The sequence below is a fragment of the Mobula hypostoma genome, chromosome 2 (genome assembly GCF_963921235.1).
Source record: "Mobula hypostoma chromosome 2, sMobHyp1.1, whole genome shotgun sequence".
Classification (NCBI taxonomy): Eukaryota; Metazoa; Chordata; class Chondrichthyes; order Myliobatiformes; family Myliobatidae; genus Mobula; species Mobula hypostoma.
This window is the reverse complement of record NC_086098.1, coordinates 191931798-191948196: the sequence shown is the minus strand read 5'-3', so window position 1 is coordinate 191948196 and position 16399 is coordinate 191931798. Positions and strand designations below refer to the sequence as shown.

Below are 16399 nucleotides of genomic sequence, written 5' to 3'. Positions count from 1 at the left end.
ATAGAAATACGGGTAGATTTCATATATTTATGCAGCTAATACGTAGGTGGACTTGATGAGAAGGTACATCATAAACTTTAGGGTAGGTAACAATGTACCACTAAGGACTTTAATTTCTTTTGTAATGTAATAATGAGGCCTCGATCACTGTTCCTGAATTCCATGTGTACATTTCCGCTTGTGTATTAGACTCAAATTTGACAAAACTCTCTGTCAATCATGATCTTATTGAATGAACGTTATTGCAGGCTCAAGGACCTTAACTTTGCTTAGTACAGTTATTTTATGATTCTGACGTTTTCCAGAATCTCACAACAACCTAGTCAAGAACGAATACATTACATGTTGAAACTTTGCTGATGAATATTTTGAAATTATGCTACAAAAAAAACTCAAACTATTTATCACAAAAAACCATTTCATTGACATTCCTACGGAAAGTTTGAAGTTTAAACAGTTGATTTTAAATTTCTACTTGAAACAGAGAAAAATTGATTTTAGTCCTCATGTGGTAAATATTTGGTAATATTTATGCATAGTAATTTCAAGGGTGTTGTTTCATGAACTTTGGTTCATGGGCTGAAAGGTAACTAGGAGAGGGCAGAGGGACATTGAACTGGCAGTCAGATCAGGAGTGATGTTTATGAATGGTTTGAGGGGTTGTGTGACTTACTCCTGTTCCTAATCCCTATCTTTGCAATGGAGCAATAAATGTAGTTCATTATTAATAAATACACTTGCTCTGCGCAGCAGTTTTACAGTTTTACTAACCCAAGCTTTATTATAAGCAGTAATTCTTGAAACAGAATGATTTTTTGGAAACTTTATATTGTTACTATTACTGTCAAGTGGGGAACTTTGTTGCAATGGATGGAAGAATTTAGAGCAAAGTAAAGGGTTAAAATAATTTTGATTTCATATCAGTATAGTCATACAATCCATCTTATCAGTATCATTGAATCACAGATACAGATTTGAACAGTCTTTCCAGAAAACTACCAACCCATGTGCATCTCTCAGAAAATGGATTACATGAAATTATGTAATATTTCTGGACCATTTCCACTGGTCCAAAATGTTGATACAAGCCTATATACCAACCATTGTAGGTGTTTATATCCCAATTTGTTCGTGCTTGTTCCTGCCCGCAGACATAATTATCCAATCCCTATGTACTTATTTACTTAATTTTTTCTTTTTTTTTTATCCCTTTCCCAACTCTTTCCCTTTACTTGTGTTAATTCTCTATTTTCCAAAAAAAAACAAACATTTAGACTAGGGGTGCTTACGTTAGCAATATTACTGTGTTGATGAGAAGAGCAATATAAATCATTAGGAGAGTCATCTAAAGGGTTGTATGGAAACTATTATTACCATTTTTCTTAACAACTAATTTCATTACTTAGCCTAATAGGTTAGATTTACCACAGTACTTAATTATCTATTTAAATGTTTATTTTGCTTTTATATCATCTCAATGTGTACTTAAGAATGTATAAATAATTGTAGTTTTATACATATAAAAAAATGGAAAAGGTTATATGTGTGAAAAAAGTACATGATAATTGTGAACTCCTTATCCAAATAAAAATAAAATTAAAAAAAAAAGAAATTATGTAATATTTCAGCAGATTTGTATTAAGAACTGGGATCAATCAGAATCGGTTGTTATATTAGAGTACTAATTTGTCAAGACTGAATTAAATGGCATGATGGTTAGTGACTACAAAATTTTGTGGTCCAGAAGATCAAGGGCAAGTTGGATCTAATATTGGTTTGGCAATAGGAGTCAGAGGGAGATGGTGGAAGGTCGGTGATTGGATGCTTGTGCCTAGTGGTATTCTACAAATGTTGGTGCAGAGATCTATGTTGTTTGTAACAAATGTGAATGATGTTGATGTTAATGTGGAAGACTGTTAATGTGGAAGACTTTGTGTGTTGCTCAAGATTTCTAGCATCTGCAGAATCTCTTGTGTTTACGTTTTCCAGTGGTCAACTACTGCTGCCAGTTCTTTGTTATTTTCACTTATATAGCCTGGGGTGTATTGACGTAATTGATAATGTTGAACCCCTCTGGCCTCCTAGCATGCTTTGCTTTATGCTTTTCTGCTAGTATGAAACCCTGCAGTTGGTGAGTTTGAATGAGAGGCCATTATTTGAATGAACGAACGAACGAACGAATAACTAAATAAATAAATAAATTTGTTGATACATCAGACTGGTTTCGGCCTTAATTGTTGGAAATTAAGGGATGCATTTTCGTTTGCTCATTTGCAAATATATAGTCTTCATGGATGAAATATGGATAATGCAAATAGAATTCATTGTATCGATCCTGTATCATAAGTAAGGAGATCTTTGTTTTTCTATTTCTGAACATCTATGCTTTCCTGCTCAATTTAACATAGGTGGAATATAGGCTCCAATATAAAACAAATGTGAAGTCAGGGAAAAGTAGCTTGGGCAGCACTGTTAATTTGGCATCATAAAATATTTCAAATTGACATATTATTTTAAATGATTCCTTATGGTTGATTAACTTGGAAAAAATTTGGGATTCTGATTAGTCTTAATTTTTTTCATCTTCAGGATGGCAAAGGTTATGGTATTGGGGAATTGGTTTGGGGAAAAATAAAGGGCTTCTCGTGGTGGCCGGCAATTGTGGTTTCCTGGCGCACACCTGGAAGAAGGCAAGCTGCATCAGGAATGAGATGGCTTCAGTGGTTTGGAGATGGCAAGTTCTCAGAGGTCAGTACAAAACAGGAGTCAAAAATGTGAAAAGTTTCAGAATAGTTTGATGATTTTTTTTTAAAGATTAAAAGGTAATATTTTAGGTTTGGTGAAGTTTAAATACTTAATTTTGCTCCCATGTGTGCTAAGGTGTTAAGCATAAACAGGTACGGTACTGTGCAAAAACCTTAGGCACATATATACAGCTAGAATGCCTAAGACTTTAGTACAGTACTGTATTTGTCAACATGGGGTGGAGAGCGAGTTTGTAAATCTGGCGGGAGCAAAGGATGTTGTGACTGGTAAGGGTGGAGTGCCGCATGAGAGGGGTGGGATTGGTGGCAGAGAAGGAGTGCCAGGAGCAGGTGGGTGGCGCAGGTGCAGACTCAGCCTGCCTTGAGCCACCAGTGAAGGTAATTTGATTCCAAACAAATAGTTTATTGATCATGGCAGAATGTCTTTTCTGGTGCTTCCTGCTCCCTCCCTTCTCCCTGCCCCCTTCCCACTCTCAGTCCACAATGAAGACCCATATCAGAATCGGGTTTAGCATCACTCACATATGTCATGATAGCGGTAGCACAGTGGTTAGCACAACACTATTACTGCTCATGGTGTTCCAGAGTTCTGAGTTCAATTCTGGCACCATCTGAAAGGATTTTGTACGTCCTCTCTGTGGAAATCACGGGTTTTCCCTGGATGCCCTGGTTTCCTCCCACAGTCCATAGATGCACCTGGTAGATTAATTGGTCATTGCAAATTGTCCTGTGATTAGGTTAAGGTTCTTTGGGTTCATCGGGGGTTTCTGGGGCAACTCGGCTTGAAGGGCTGGAGGGCCTACTCTGTGCTATGTTGCTAAATAAAATAAAAAGTAACATGTAAAATTCATTTGTACATTCAAAGCCCTCAAATGTTAAATGGAAGGAAGCAGACCGTAGTCAGTTAAAAAAGGACCAACCATAACTAATCAACCTGCAGGGGGGCCAGAGGATTCCTGTTTCTTTTTCTGTGCTCTTTTGGAATTCTTCCTCCCTCCTTTCTGATGTCATTCAGGGCATTACAAACTGCCCTGGGCCTCATGTCCAGTCCTCCACTACTGCACAGTACTTCTCAGAGGACATAGGTAAACCCCCTGCAGTTCCATTTAAATGCACTGAAAAATTTCCAGGCCAATATTTCAGAAACAGGTTTAATATCATGGGCATATGTCATTGTCTTTGCGGCAGCAGTACAATATATAATAATAGGGAAAAAAATTACAATAAAAATATATGTATTCAAATAAATAGTGCAAAAATAGGGAAAGAAAACAGTGAGGCAGTGATCATGGTAGTGGGGAAGAAGCTGTTCCTGAATCAAGTGTGTGCCTTCAGGCTCCTGTACCTCCTTCCTGATGGTAGCAATGAGAACAGGGCATGTCTTGAGTGATGGGGGTTCTCAATGACGGATGCATCAAAAGAATGTCCTGAAGATGACCTAAATACGACGGAGGCTAGTGCCCATGATGGAGCTGACTAGTTTACAACTGTCTGCAGCTTATTTCGATCCTGTGCAGTAGCAATCCCCTCACCCCCACCATACCAGATGGTGATGCCGTCAGTTAGAATGCTCTCCGCAGTAAATCTGTAGAGATTTGCGAGTGTTTTTGGTGGCATACCAAACCTCCTCATACACCTAGTGAAATATTTGAACTTTACTACAGAAAATTTATTTTATTAAGAGTATTGTGGAGACTGGAAGTTATTTGTTGTCAATGCATTGTTGGTCATTTGTAAAAGAAGTCCACTCGCCTGATACATGAGTACACCCACGTATAAACTAGACCAAACAAGAGTAAATGTTTTAAATGTTTAGAATTATGTTGGTAGATTTCAGATTGTAAGGAGGTTTAAGTATTGTCACATATTTCCTTGCCATACATTGCACTACAGTGTGTTCAAAATATATTCATCATAGATTGGAGAATTCCTCTTCTTTTGTTTTACTCCCCTGAGCTTGGGGATTATCCTGTTTCCCTCTGACTGATCTTCAGATATCTGTAGTCTGTGGCTGAGTGTGAGCAATGCTTGTCTGTTACAGAGTTATAGAGTTGTACAGCACAGAAAGGTTAGCTAGACTCACCACATACAATTTAACCCTTTTACCCATCTGTATTAATCCCATTTGCCCTCAGAAGGACCTAAGCATGCAAATAAATAACTCCCTGAAAGTAGTGACACAGGCAGACAAAGTGGTGAAGGTGCTGTGGGCTTGCCTTCATTGGATGGAACTTTGAGCACAAGAGTTGAGACAGCATGTTTCAGCTAGATAGGATGTTGGTGAGACCAACCTTGGAATACTGTGTGCAGGTCTTTTTTCCATACTTTGGGAAGGATGTGATTAAACTAGGGAGAGTATAGAAAAGATTCACATAGATGTTGCTGGAACTGGAGGCCATGAGTTATGAGAAGAGACTGAATAGGCTGGGACTGTTTTGTCTGGAATGAAGAAGGCTGGTGGGTAGCCTTATAGATGCTTATAAAATCACAAGGAGCATAAATAAGGTAGACAATCATCATGCCTTTCCCAGGGAAGGGAATTGAAGATTAGTGGCTATAGATTTAAGCAATACACAAACTGCTGAAGGAATTCAGCAGGTCAGGCAGCATTAATGGAATCCATTTCCCTCCATAGAAGCTGTCTGACCTGAAAGAGTTCCTCCAGCATGTTGTGTGTGTTGCTCAAGATTTCCAGCAATTGCAAAGTCTCTTGTGTCTGCATTCTCTAGGCATAGATTTGAAGTGAGAGGGAAGTGATGTAAAAGGGACAAGTGTTTCATACAAGCTTATGAAATGAATTGCTCCAGGAGCTGGTAGAGGGAGGTACAATTTCAGAATTTTAATGACATTTTCAATAGGAAAATTTTTGAGGGATATCGCAAACGCAGGCAAATGGGACTACTCAGGAAAGCAATTTGGTCAGTATTTATGAGTTGTGCCAAAGGGCCTGTTTTCATACTATATAATTCTATGACGCTGTTTTCCTATCACATGAAAACAGTGTTATTGATAGTTTACTCCTGGAAATGAATTTTAAATCCCATCCAATCCTCTGTTCTATAATAATAATAATAATTGTGTTGGCAGTTTGGTGCAGGTATAACTGGTGACCTTACAAATGTGATGCAGTTTTTCTGCTGACCCAATCTCTGAAATTTGGGATGGACTTATCAGCTGTAATAGATCTCACTCCTTTGGTTTTCCAGGGTCAGTAGAAATGCTACTAAACAATACTTAGTGTTTTTTCTTTGTTGAATATAAGGATGGTTCAGGATACCCCTGTCCAGTGATGGTGTAATAACTTGCAGTTTGGAATAAGAGTTGAAGAATGCATATCTGTTCTTAAAAATGTGCAGTTTTCAGAATGCTTTGGATGATTAACATTTTTTGTACCTTCTTGTTTTCAAGGTTTCTGCTGACAAACTTATGCCTTTAACTGCTATTAGCCAGTATTTTCACTCATCTGCATTTAACAAGCTGGTTTCTTACAAAAGAGCTGTGTTCCAGGCTTTGGAGGTAATACATTTTAAAACTAGGAATCCATTTGTCGTATTGCAGTCTTTTGGACTAATTATAAATGCTTTTCTTTCTTCAGAAGTTGGATAGTTCTGTTGACTTAGTTTGAAGGTCAACTTTTCAATCAATGCTGGTGGGGAATCAGATTCCCAGCTCCTGATCTTGAATAAAAATTCAAATGCTGTAGGTCTAGTTTACTTTTAATGCTTAAGTGGTGATGAAAACAGAAAATGAAGGAAATACTCAGCAGGTTAAGTTGCACCTTTGGGAAGAGAAATAAAGTTAATATGTCAGATCAAAGATCCTTTATCAAAGTAGAATTGAACTCTGGAGTGATGGTTCATTCAGATGCTCTGTGCCCTGATAGTTTTCCTTATGTACAAAGCAGTCATAATAAAATTGTCTTCTGAATTCTCATTTTTTTAAAAAACAACTTTCGCTCTCCCTAAAATATGGAAATGTATAATATAAATATTTACAATTGCATGTCCCAGCATGGGAATCTGTTTACTAAATTTGTTGGAGTCGAATAGCTACTGCTTGGTGTTAAACTTAATTCAATAATATGAAAAGGCCAAATTCAAATGAGATGGTGCGCCATTTCCCAGGGGTCCTCTTTTTTCCGCAAGGCAGAAGTTTGACAGATCTGAATGCTTTGTGGCCTTCAACAGCTTTCAAATTAAGAATATATTGTGTTCTAAGTGTTTCTTTACCAACAATTTCACAATATAGCTGTTGTCCCACTTCGTGCTCAGCAGGCAGGGCCTCACTGGTAGGAATAAGATTATCCTGCAATAACCAATTGTTGGCTGGGAACCTGGAGAATTATGCATTTTTCTTTGAGTAATGCTTTACAATCTAATTCAGAGGACAATGAGCAATGGGTTTATAACATTGGACAACAATTTTTTATGAGAGTGTTGCTTCCTTAAATTTTCTTTAGTTATGATAGACCACTTGAAGCTGAACATGACTATAATTTCAGACTACTTGTATCACATAGGAATTTGGAGAAACAAGAAATTAACTTTTATTGAATTATAAAGCACTTAATTGAATAATGGTGCTGACACTTTGCAGTAGTTCAACTAAACTAAAAATGTTTTATTGATGATTTTTAGTTGTACTCAGTGTCTGAGGCTTGTTGCTTAAATGTTCAACAATAATCAGTCGACTTCCGGTGAGGCACGAGGCAAGATGGCAGCACAACACTGAGCGCTGACATACAACCCTCCTTTTTCAAGTTCTTCAGGGCTCTTAGATGGTCTTAATACAAGGTTGAGTTGGAGAAAGATCTAACTAAAGACATGGCTTCAAAAAAGGATCCAAATTCAACCAGGAAACAAGATACCGACAGACGACACCAAGCTAGTGATTCATCTGAAGAAATAGCTATGCTAATTAAACAAACAATGGCAACGGAGATGGAATCGCTGCAAGAAACGGTAGCCCACATGCTAAAGGAGTTGCTGGAAAAGGCTCTTGACCCCATACAGAAACATATGGCAGAGAACGGCAACATTCTCCGATCGTTAAAGGAGTAAGCGGACATTCACGCTAAAAAATTTAACACGGTCTTCAATAAAATAGACAACATTCAGGTTTGCTTACGCAAGAATGAGAAAGTTACTAACCCCTGTCTCGCGGAGGTGTTTAAGATATGGAAGAAGTTAAACAACTTGGAGGACAGATCCAGGAGAAACAATGTGCGGCTGGTCAACTTACCGACGGGTGCTGAGGGCGACAATCCAAGAGGTTACCTCCAGAAGATGCTGCCTAATTCGATTCCAGCGCTCAGGAATTCCTACAGCACTCCTTTGGAGATCGATAGAGCACATAGGATCTTTTCCAACAGCACCTCAAGACCGCGGACCATGAATTTTAAGCTTCTACGGTACACTGACCGGCAGGCTATCCTGGAGGGTGCGAGGAAAGCCAAACCTACTCTCCCTGATGGCACCCAGCTGCAGTTCTTCACCAACTACAGCCCCGGCACGATGCAGGAACGGCAGGGATACAAGGAGATCCACGCTAAATTTCGACAGAAGGGGCTCGGCTCATTCCTCATATACCAGCGATTTTGAAAGTGAATGTCAAGGGCATGAAGATGTCGTTTAACTCGGCAGAGGAAGCAAAAGAAGCTCTGAATTCATCGGTGCTGGGAGATATGGAAGAAGACCCTGGGCAAAGTCCACACGACCCTCGGGAGGAGATGGAAATGCATTGAGAGCTCGGACTAGCCTGTTTGCACAATCTAACAAGCACGGGCAAGTTAACATTCTAGGTGTGAAGTTTTCTGGTTATTCTTTTATCAGAAAGTCATTCGTTGCACCTTTGTATTTAGTTAATTAAGGGGCCAATTTGTTTCTGACTATTGCAGGTCAGAGTTTTAAGGTAATATTCAATATACTCAAATGTAATACTTCATCAAGAATGAAGCTGTAAACCAGCAGGTTGTTCTGACTAATTTTAGAATCTAATGTCTCCAGTAGACTTTTTCTGGGCACCAGATAAGACGTCATTGGCGCTATCGCTAAGCGACGGTCTATTGAAGCGACAGTTTCTTGCAAGATAGCTGTTGGGATCTTGATTATGTGTTTCTGTATACTGTATTTGAGATGGAAACGGTTTTTCTTATATAGGTTAACAGGTTTGTCCAGGTTTCTTTTTTCTTGTCTCTTAGAAATGATTGTCCATGAAAACTGCTTTGCCTTTCTAAGTTGTTGGTGCTGGAAGGGGACGGTTGATGTCAGTGTTCAGTGCCTGACATTGCTAAGTGACACTCATAGATGTTACAAAGTAAAGGGTTGAATGGGAGGGGTGATGGGGGGGTGGGGAGGGGTGATGGGGTGGGTGGGACAGGGGTAACTCAGGGCTCCACCACCAACTTACAACAACAGATCCAGGAGAAGATGAGCAACACAGGTAAATTAGAAAATCTTACTATTGTATCACTTAACGTTAGAGGATTAAACTCTCCCTACAAGCGTTGAAAGGTTTTAGATTTCTTACGCAGAAAGGAAATAGATATTGCGCTGTTACAGGAAACACATCTTAAACCTAATGACATTCCCAGGGTTCAAAACCGTTTTTATAAACCCGTTGTGGCATCAGCTGATGGTACTCGTACGAAAGGAGTTATGATAGTAATGAGACGTAATATTAATGTATCAATTGAAAGGACGTGCGCCGACAATGAAGGACGTCTAGCTTTTTGCTGTACATCCATTCAGGGTAAAAAAGTTGCATTCATTAGCCTATATGCCCCAACTATATTCGAGGTTGAATTTTTTCCCTCAATTACCTCACAATTACTGAAGCTAAGTGACTACCAACTATATATTGGTTCGGACATGAATGCTTTGGTAAACGTTAACCTCGATAAATCTTCCTCAACTATATCAAGCTCTCAAGAATCTGCTTCCAAAGCACTTAACCTTCTTCTAACGGATTTAAATTTAACGGATGTGTGGAGGGTGCATAATCCATCTGCTAAAGCTATACCTTCTTCTCCATAAGACATAAAACTTTCTCTCGGATAGATTACATTCTTATATCCTCCGGTTTGCTGCCTTTAGTACACTCAATAGAATTTTTGCCCAGACATCTACCTGATCACATTAATTATGGCAAAATTAAAAATAAGGCTACTAGGTGGAGGTTTAACTTCACCCTTCTAAAAAACGACGAATTTCTATCACAACTGAGAACAAAACTGACAGAATTTATAAATTTAAATAAAAATGGTGTCTCAGATGTGACAGTGACTTGGGCCTCCATCAAGGGTTTCTTTCGAAATAACGCTATATGGTTCAGTTCTCACCTACATAAAAGCTGGCTTCAAAAGATTTCCACCTTAGAAGAAGAATGTAAGGTTTTGGAAAATGATCTCAAAGGGATATACACCATAACAAAAGAAAACGAGCTCAAAACAAAACAAGCAGAATTAAATGATTTATTAAGAAGCAGAGCAGAATATATGATCCATATAACCAAATGTAAGTATTACGCAGAAGGCAGCAGACGGAGCCATCTTTTAGCTCCAACGCTCAAACAACAGGAAACTAAAAGATCTATACCAGCGATTAGGTGTGCTAAACGTGGAGTAGTATCTTCAACAGAGGAAATAAACGAGACATTCAAGAATTACTTTAAAGAATTGTATACAAGTGGCTCAGTTCCTTCTGAGAATGACTTCACAGATTTTTTTAGTCGATTAGACCTCCCTACATTGTCATTAGAGGACACCAAAACTCTAGACTCTCCTATTACACTGGATGAGCTACTCAAAGCAGTTAAAGCTACAAATAAGGGCCATATGCCAGGCATAGATGGCATACCTGTGGAACTTTACCTAGCACTTTGGGATATTCTTGGACCAGTATGATTAGAAACATTAAATTATGCTTTTGGAAACGGCGCTTTCCATAGAGATCTAAACACAGCCCTGATCACAGTTATACCTAAGCCTGGTAAGGACCCCTTGGAGTGTGCCAATTACCGTCCAATCTCCTTGATAAATGCCGACCTCAAGAGATTTTCCAGACTTGGCCGGTAGACTTGAGACAGTAGTTGGGAAAATAATTAGCCCAGATCAAACAGGCTTTATCAAGGGGCATCTCGCATCTGATAATATTCGCCGGCTGTTACACATGCTGAGTACAACACATAAAATCCCGCCTGCCTTTGGCCTGCTATTTCTAGATGCTGAAAAAGCGTTCGATCGCCTTGAATGGCCATATCTTTGGAGAGTTCTAAAAGAATTTAAGTTCGGCGATAAATTTCGGCGGGAGAAGAGAGTGCAGCGTGCCATGCATGCGCAGCCCTCCGGTGAAAAATGATATCGTATCCGTTAAATAGGGACCGTGGACAATTCTGATTTGATGGAGACAGACATGAAAGCACAGAGGAACATCTGGAGAAATTTCTGAAACGCCCGTTCGCTGCTGTTGTTACTGCGCGATCGTGAATCTTCTGGAGGGAAGGCCTCAAAATCCCCAGCTTTGCCTGCTATTGGCGACCAAGATTGAGGTCAAATCGCTCGGATAAAGGTGGCTGGTGCTCGGTACTCGGTGTCAGAGAGCTGATCGGAGGCTCGAACTTTTTGGACAACTCAGAGTCAGACCGTGGTCAGGCATGGCAGGGAGAGTTTTTCTTCCTTCTCCCGTCTGCGTGAGATGTGGGATATTTGAGAGACTTTGAACTTTTTACTGTGCTCTTGGACTGTTTTTCATCAAGTTATGGTATTGTTGCACTGTTGTAACTATATGTTGTAATTATGTGGTTTTGTTAGTTTTTTCAGTCTTGGTCTGTCCTGTGTTTTGTGATATCACACCGGAGGAAACATTGTATCATTTCTTAATGCATGCATTACTAAATGACAATAAAAGAGGACTGCGTGTCTTCATAATCTAAAAAAAAATTTATCAATATGATTCAAACACTGTATGCTATTCCTTCAGCCTGGGTATGTGTGGGAGGAGGTTTCTCAGAGTTATTTGACATAGGACGGGGCACACGACAAGGGGCCCCTTTGTCTCCTTTAATTTTTACTATATCTATTGCACCGCTTGCACATTTAATTAGAAACTCTCCTCGGATCTCCCCTATTACAATAGGTACAACATCACATTGAATATCACTTTACGCGGACGACACACTAGTTTATATGGCAAATGTTCAACAAACTCTCCCCTATGTCTTAAAAACACAGGAGCAATTTGGATTTCTTTCAGGATACAAAGTTAATTTGTTAAAATCAGCACTGATGCTGATTAATACAGATAAAAGAAAGGTGTCTCTTCCTCCCCAGATTAAAGTTACAAATGAAGTCCTCTACTTGCGTATTGAAGTTAATCCTTCCCTATCATCTGTGGCTAAAACAAATTACTCTTTAATTCTGAAAAAAATAGAAGAAGATATTAATAGATCAAGGCATCTGCCAGTATCGCTCCTGGCCCGTATATCGGTCATTAAAATGAACATCTTACCCTGCATTAATTTTATCAGCTCAAAGATCCCACTTGCACCTCCAGCAGGATATTGGCAAAAACTGGACTCCTTACTACGATACTATGTTTGGAATGGTAAACGACCCAATATAAAATAGTCAGCTCTACAATTCAAAAAGTCGAATGGGGGATTGGCAGGTCCAAATTTTAAATTGTATCACTGGGCATTTGTATTAAGAAGTCTTAACTATTGGTGCTCTTCTCCTCCTTGGATGGAGGAGGATAAAGTTTCGTCCTGGAAAAATATAGAATAAGAGCTAAGAGCACCAATAAGGTTGAAGGACTTTCTCCTTATAGGTATGTCTACCAAAAAATGTGATTTGTATTATGGTCTAATTTTAACCCATATACTACAAGTGTTTAGAGCAGCAGAAAAATTCCTAAAATTTAAAAGCGTATGGTGCAAATCATCTCCATTATGGAACAATAATCGTTTTCTATCTGGGGGGAAACCATTCATTAACAGAACTTGGGAGGATAAAGATATTACTACTCTTCAAGATATTAATGGGGCAAGTACTATCCTTAGCTTTCAAGACTGATATCTCGATATAATATTGATAAACATTCTCTTTTCTTCTACTTACAAGTAAGATGAGCTTGTAAAGCCTACGGCTTTCCCTGGGGGTCAGATTTAAAAGACCATCCCATTTTAAGTTGGATATAGAGTGCTCCAGGACAGATAGTGTCATATATCTGTGATAAATTAAACTCCCAGAGTTATATGGAATGAAAGCTTGGGATAGGGACATATATGAATTGGGACAAGACTTAGACTGGATACGATTTGGGATAATGCTGCCGGTGCTTCGAAAAACCCAAATCATCGGTATATACACTTGAAATTTTGTCATAGAGCATATTTAACACCGAGAATTAGACATCAAATGGGACTGGTTCCTGACCCTTATTGCTCATTTTACCCCCATGGAGCCATTGGCTCTTTTATACATGTTGTATGGGAATGTCCAGGCGTTTTTGATTTGTGGGGGAAAGTTATCAGTACTCTTACAGAACTAATGGGTACAATTACCAATGGACCCCGCTGTACACCTTCTAAATGATGACTCCCACCTTCCCCTTACAGAAAAAAACACGCAAAATCTGGCTGGCAGGCCTGACTGCAGCTAAGAAGATTGTAGTCCAGAGTTGGAAACCTCCCCATGATATTTCAAATACTCACTGGCTCTGGAGCTTTTTGGACATTTCTTATCTGGAACTTTCATCAGCAAGAGTAAATGATGCACGGCCAAACACAATCATAACGTGGACAAATTTGATATCTAACTTAAAAGATCTTTTGTTAAGATAGGAATGCTTTGTGTGTGTATGCACTACTATTCAGTTGATTGGTGGAGGGGAGAAGGATGGGGGGTGGAGGGGGATGGTGATGAAGGTTGCGGGTAGCTGGGTTAAACAGTCAAAATGTAATTGGCAACTGGTTGTATTGAATGTAATTTGTCGGTGTTGCAATAAAAAATTAATAATAAAAAAAAAACAATAATCAGTCAGCATTGATGGATTCCAGTTGCCCTGATACCGATTCTCTATGACCGCAATGTCCCGGCAAAACCTTTCAACATGCTCGTCACTGACAGCGCCAAGATTTTCAGGGAAGAAGTCTAAATGGGAATGCCACAAATATGAGGAGTCCAGGTTTTGTGTTGGTCGCCAATTTTACAACTGAAGAAGAAATCATAGGCTTTCTTAATAAGAGAAATCATGCTCCGTCTTTGAGATTTAAGCGTATACTTGCCAGAGATATAACAGAAAGTACCGCGGCTGTTGCAACAATGGCAAGACATCTTGCTATCACAAATACTCCGAAAAATAAAATTACTTCATTATAATGAGTAAACAGAATATGCTATGTGCGTAGAGCCTGTGCAACAACGTGATTGCAAACTGATTATACATGTAAATGAAATGCTTAGAGTAGTGTGTGCGTGATGCTTTTATAGCCTTTTTAAAACTTGTTAAAACTTTTAAAACTTTTTAAAACATGCAGCGGCCCTGTTTAAGTATGCCTGGACAAGATAGAAAACTTTTCAGTTTACAGTGTGGACAACATTTTAATTGACTTGAATTATGAATTGAAAGACAATTACAAAAAAAAGGTGCGTGATAGGGAAATGTCATGGCGATTTTCATGATCAGCAGCCCAAAATCCATAAGATACACCCAAAAGTATTTAGGAAGCCAGATTTTTTTTGTTCAGTGCGATCAATTCCAAATAATTGAACTTTCAATGCAGCACTTATGGTGCAATAAAAGCATTCAAAAGTTTACAACATAGAAGGAGGCTATTATGTCTATACCAGGTTTAAAAGAGCACTGCCGACTAATCCTACCTTGTAGCTGTAGAACTGTGGCCCTGAGTCTCATCGCTCTTCAAAAACATAATCAATCACGATATAATCATGCTGAAATTCTGCTTCTATCACCCTTTCAGGCCATGTCCTCCAGACCCCAGAGGAAAAATGACGGGAAAAAAACTTTTCCTCCTCTAAGCAATCTACCACTTCCTTTAAATCTCTGTCCTCTAGCTTTTGGCCTCTGTTAGGCGAATGTATCCTTCCACTTTGCTCTGAGTTTCCCAGAGTTTTTGTATCTCAGTTAAATCTGCACTCAGTCTCTTCAGTTCCAAAGAAAATAAACCCAGCTTATCTGATCTTTTTTCATAACTGCAGTGTTCCAGTCATGACATTTTCCTGTTCTCCTCTGCACCTTCTCCAGTGAAGCACGTTATTTCTGGAATGTGATGATGAGAATTCAAACTGCAGCCTAAATTGATGTTGTATATTGTTCAGGATTCAAATTTATCATTTGTACATTGAAACATACAATGAAATGTGTTTTGCGTTAACAACTAACTTTGGGAACAGCCCACAAGTGTTGCAGTACGTTCCTGTGCCAACATAGTATGCCCACAACGCTTGGCAGAGCAACACAGTCACAACAAGCAACAAAAAAGCAGCAGCAAAACAAGCCCCATTTCTCCCTCCATCCCACACACTTACAGTCTTTTAACCCCGGGACAGACCTCCAACCGACTCAGACTTACAGACATTGGGCTTTTACTTCCTAAGTGGTCTCGCAGTGATTTGTGGACTTGGCTCTGGCCAATGGGCTTCGACTTCCATATTTCCAACTTGACCCTTGGCATCGATCCCAGGACATGCTGATCACTGAACAAGAAGTCTCAAACTCCAGACTTGCGGATTCAGGGTGTCGTCAGAACTTGTGCTTCCTGCCCGTATGGAACTCTGACTCTGGAGCTCACTGAATTGGCGGGGTGGGGGGGAGAGGGGGGAGGCCCTCGTCCATTTTCTGCCAATCTGACATCCAACCACGAATGTCCCATGTCAATTTCAAAGGTACATTTAATGTCAGAGAAATGAATACAATATGCATCCTGAACTGCGTTTTCTTTGCAACCATCCACGAAAACAGAGGAGTGCCCCCAAAAAATGAATGACAGTTAAATATGAGAACCCAAAAGTACCCCCCCCAGCTCCCCTCCCTCCTGCGCATAAGCGGCAGCAAGCAACAATCCCCCCTCCCCCCACCAGCAAAAGAAAAGCATCAGCACCCGCCTCCAAGCACTCAAGCATGAGCAAGGCAACAGCAAAGACACAGACTTGCAGTACTCCAAAGACTACCTGTTCATCTGGCATTCGACGTACCACAGGCTCGCTCGCTCTCCCTAATACAGGAGAAAAGGGTGTCTCCGTTTTCACAACGAGAGGGGAGACTTAGCAAACAACTCGCTGGTTTACGATGTTACAAGTCCATTGCATCGCTTTTTCTGAGCTCTGTGCCCAAAGATCCTAGCCTTCAAACACAGAGTGGATACTGAGACTCCAACCCGACCTCTAGTTCCCCACATGCCGGTTCCTAAATCCTAATCTGATCCCAAACTCACTTCTGTCACTAAAAAATAACAACTAAACAAATAATCTGAACTGCAACTCAATGGTGGTCGCAACTTGGAGGTATCTTAAATTCATATCTCCCTGAATTTAAATGATCAGCTTTGATTAATGAGTAGCATACTGCACGCCTTCTTAACAAACTTATTACCCTTTTACCTCAAGGATCTTTCAA

At 39.6% G+C, this 16399-nt stretch overlaps 1 protein-coding gene across 3 annotated transcripts in view; it reads left to right on the top strand.

The window, feature by feature from the left end:
• dnmt3bb.1 (DNA (cytosine-5-)-methyltransferase 3 beta, duplicate b.1) overlaps positions 1-16399 on the top strand; it is a 264613-nt gene that overhangs the window by 154850 nt on the left and 93364 nt on the right. For all 3 annotated transcript variants that reach the window (XM_063041300.1, XM_063041301.1, XM_063041302.1), the window contains 2 exons: positions 2590-2748; positions 6174-6281. In XM_063041300.1, coding sequence (XP_062897370.1) covers positions 2590-2748; positions 6174-6281 — 267 coding nt within the window. The remainder of the gene's footprint in view (positions 1-2589; positions 2749-6173; positions 6282-16399) is intronic.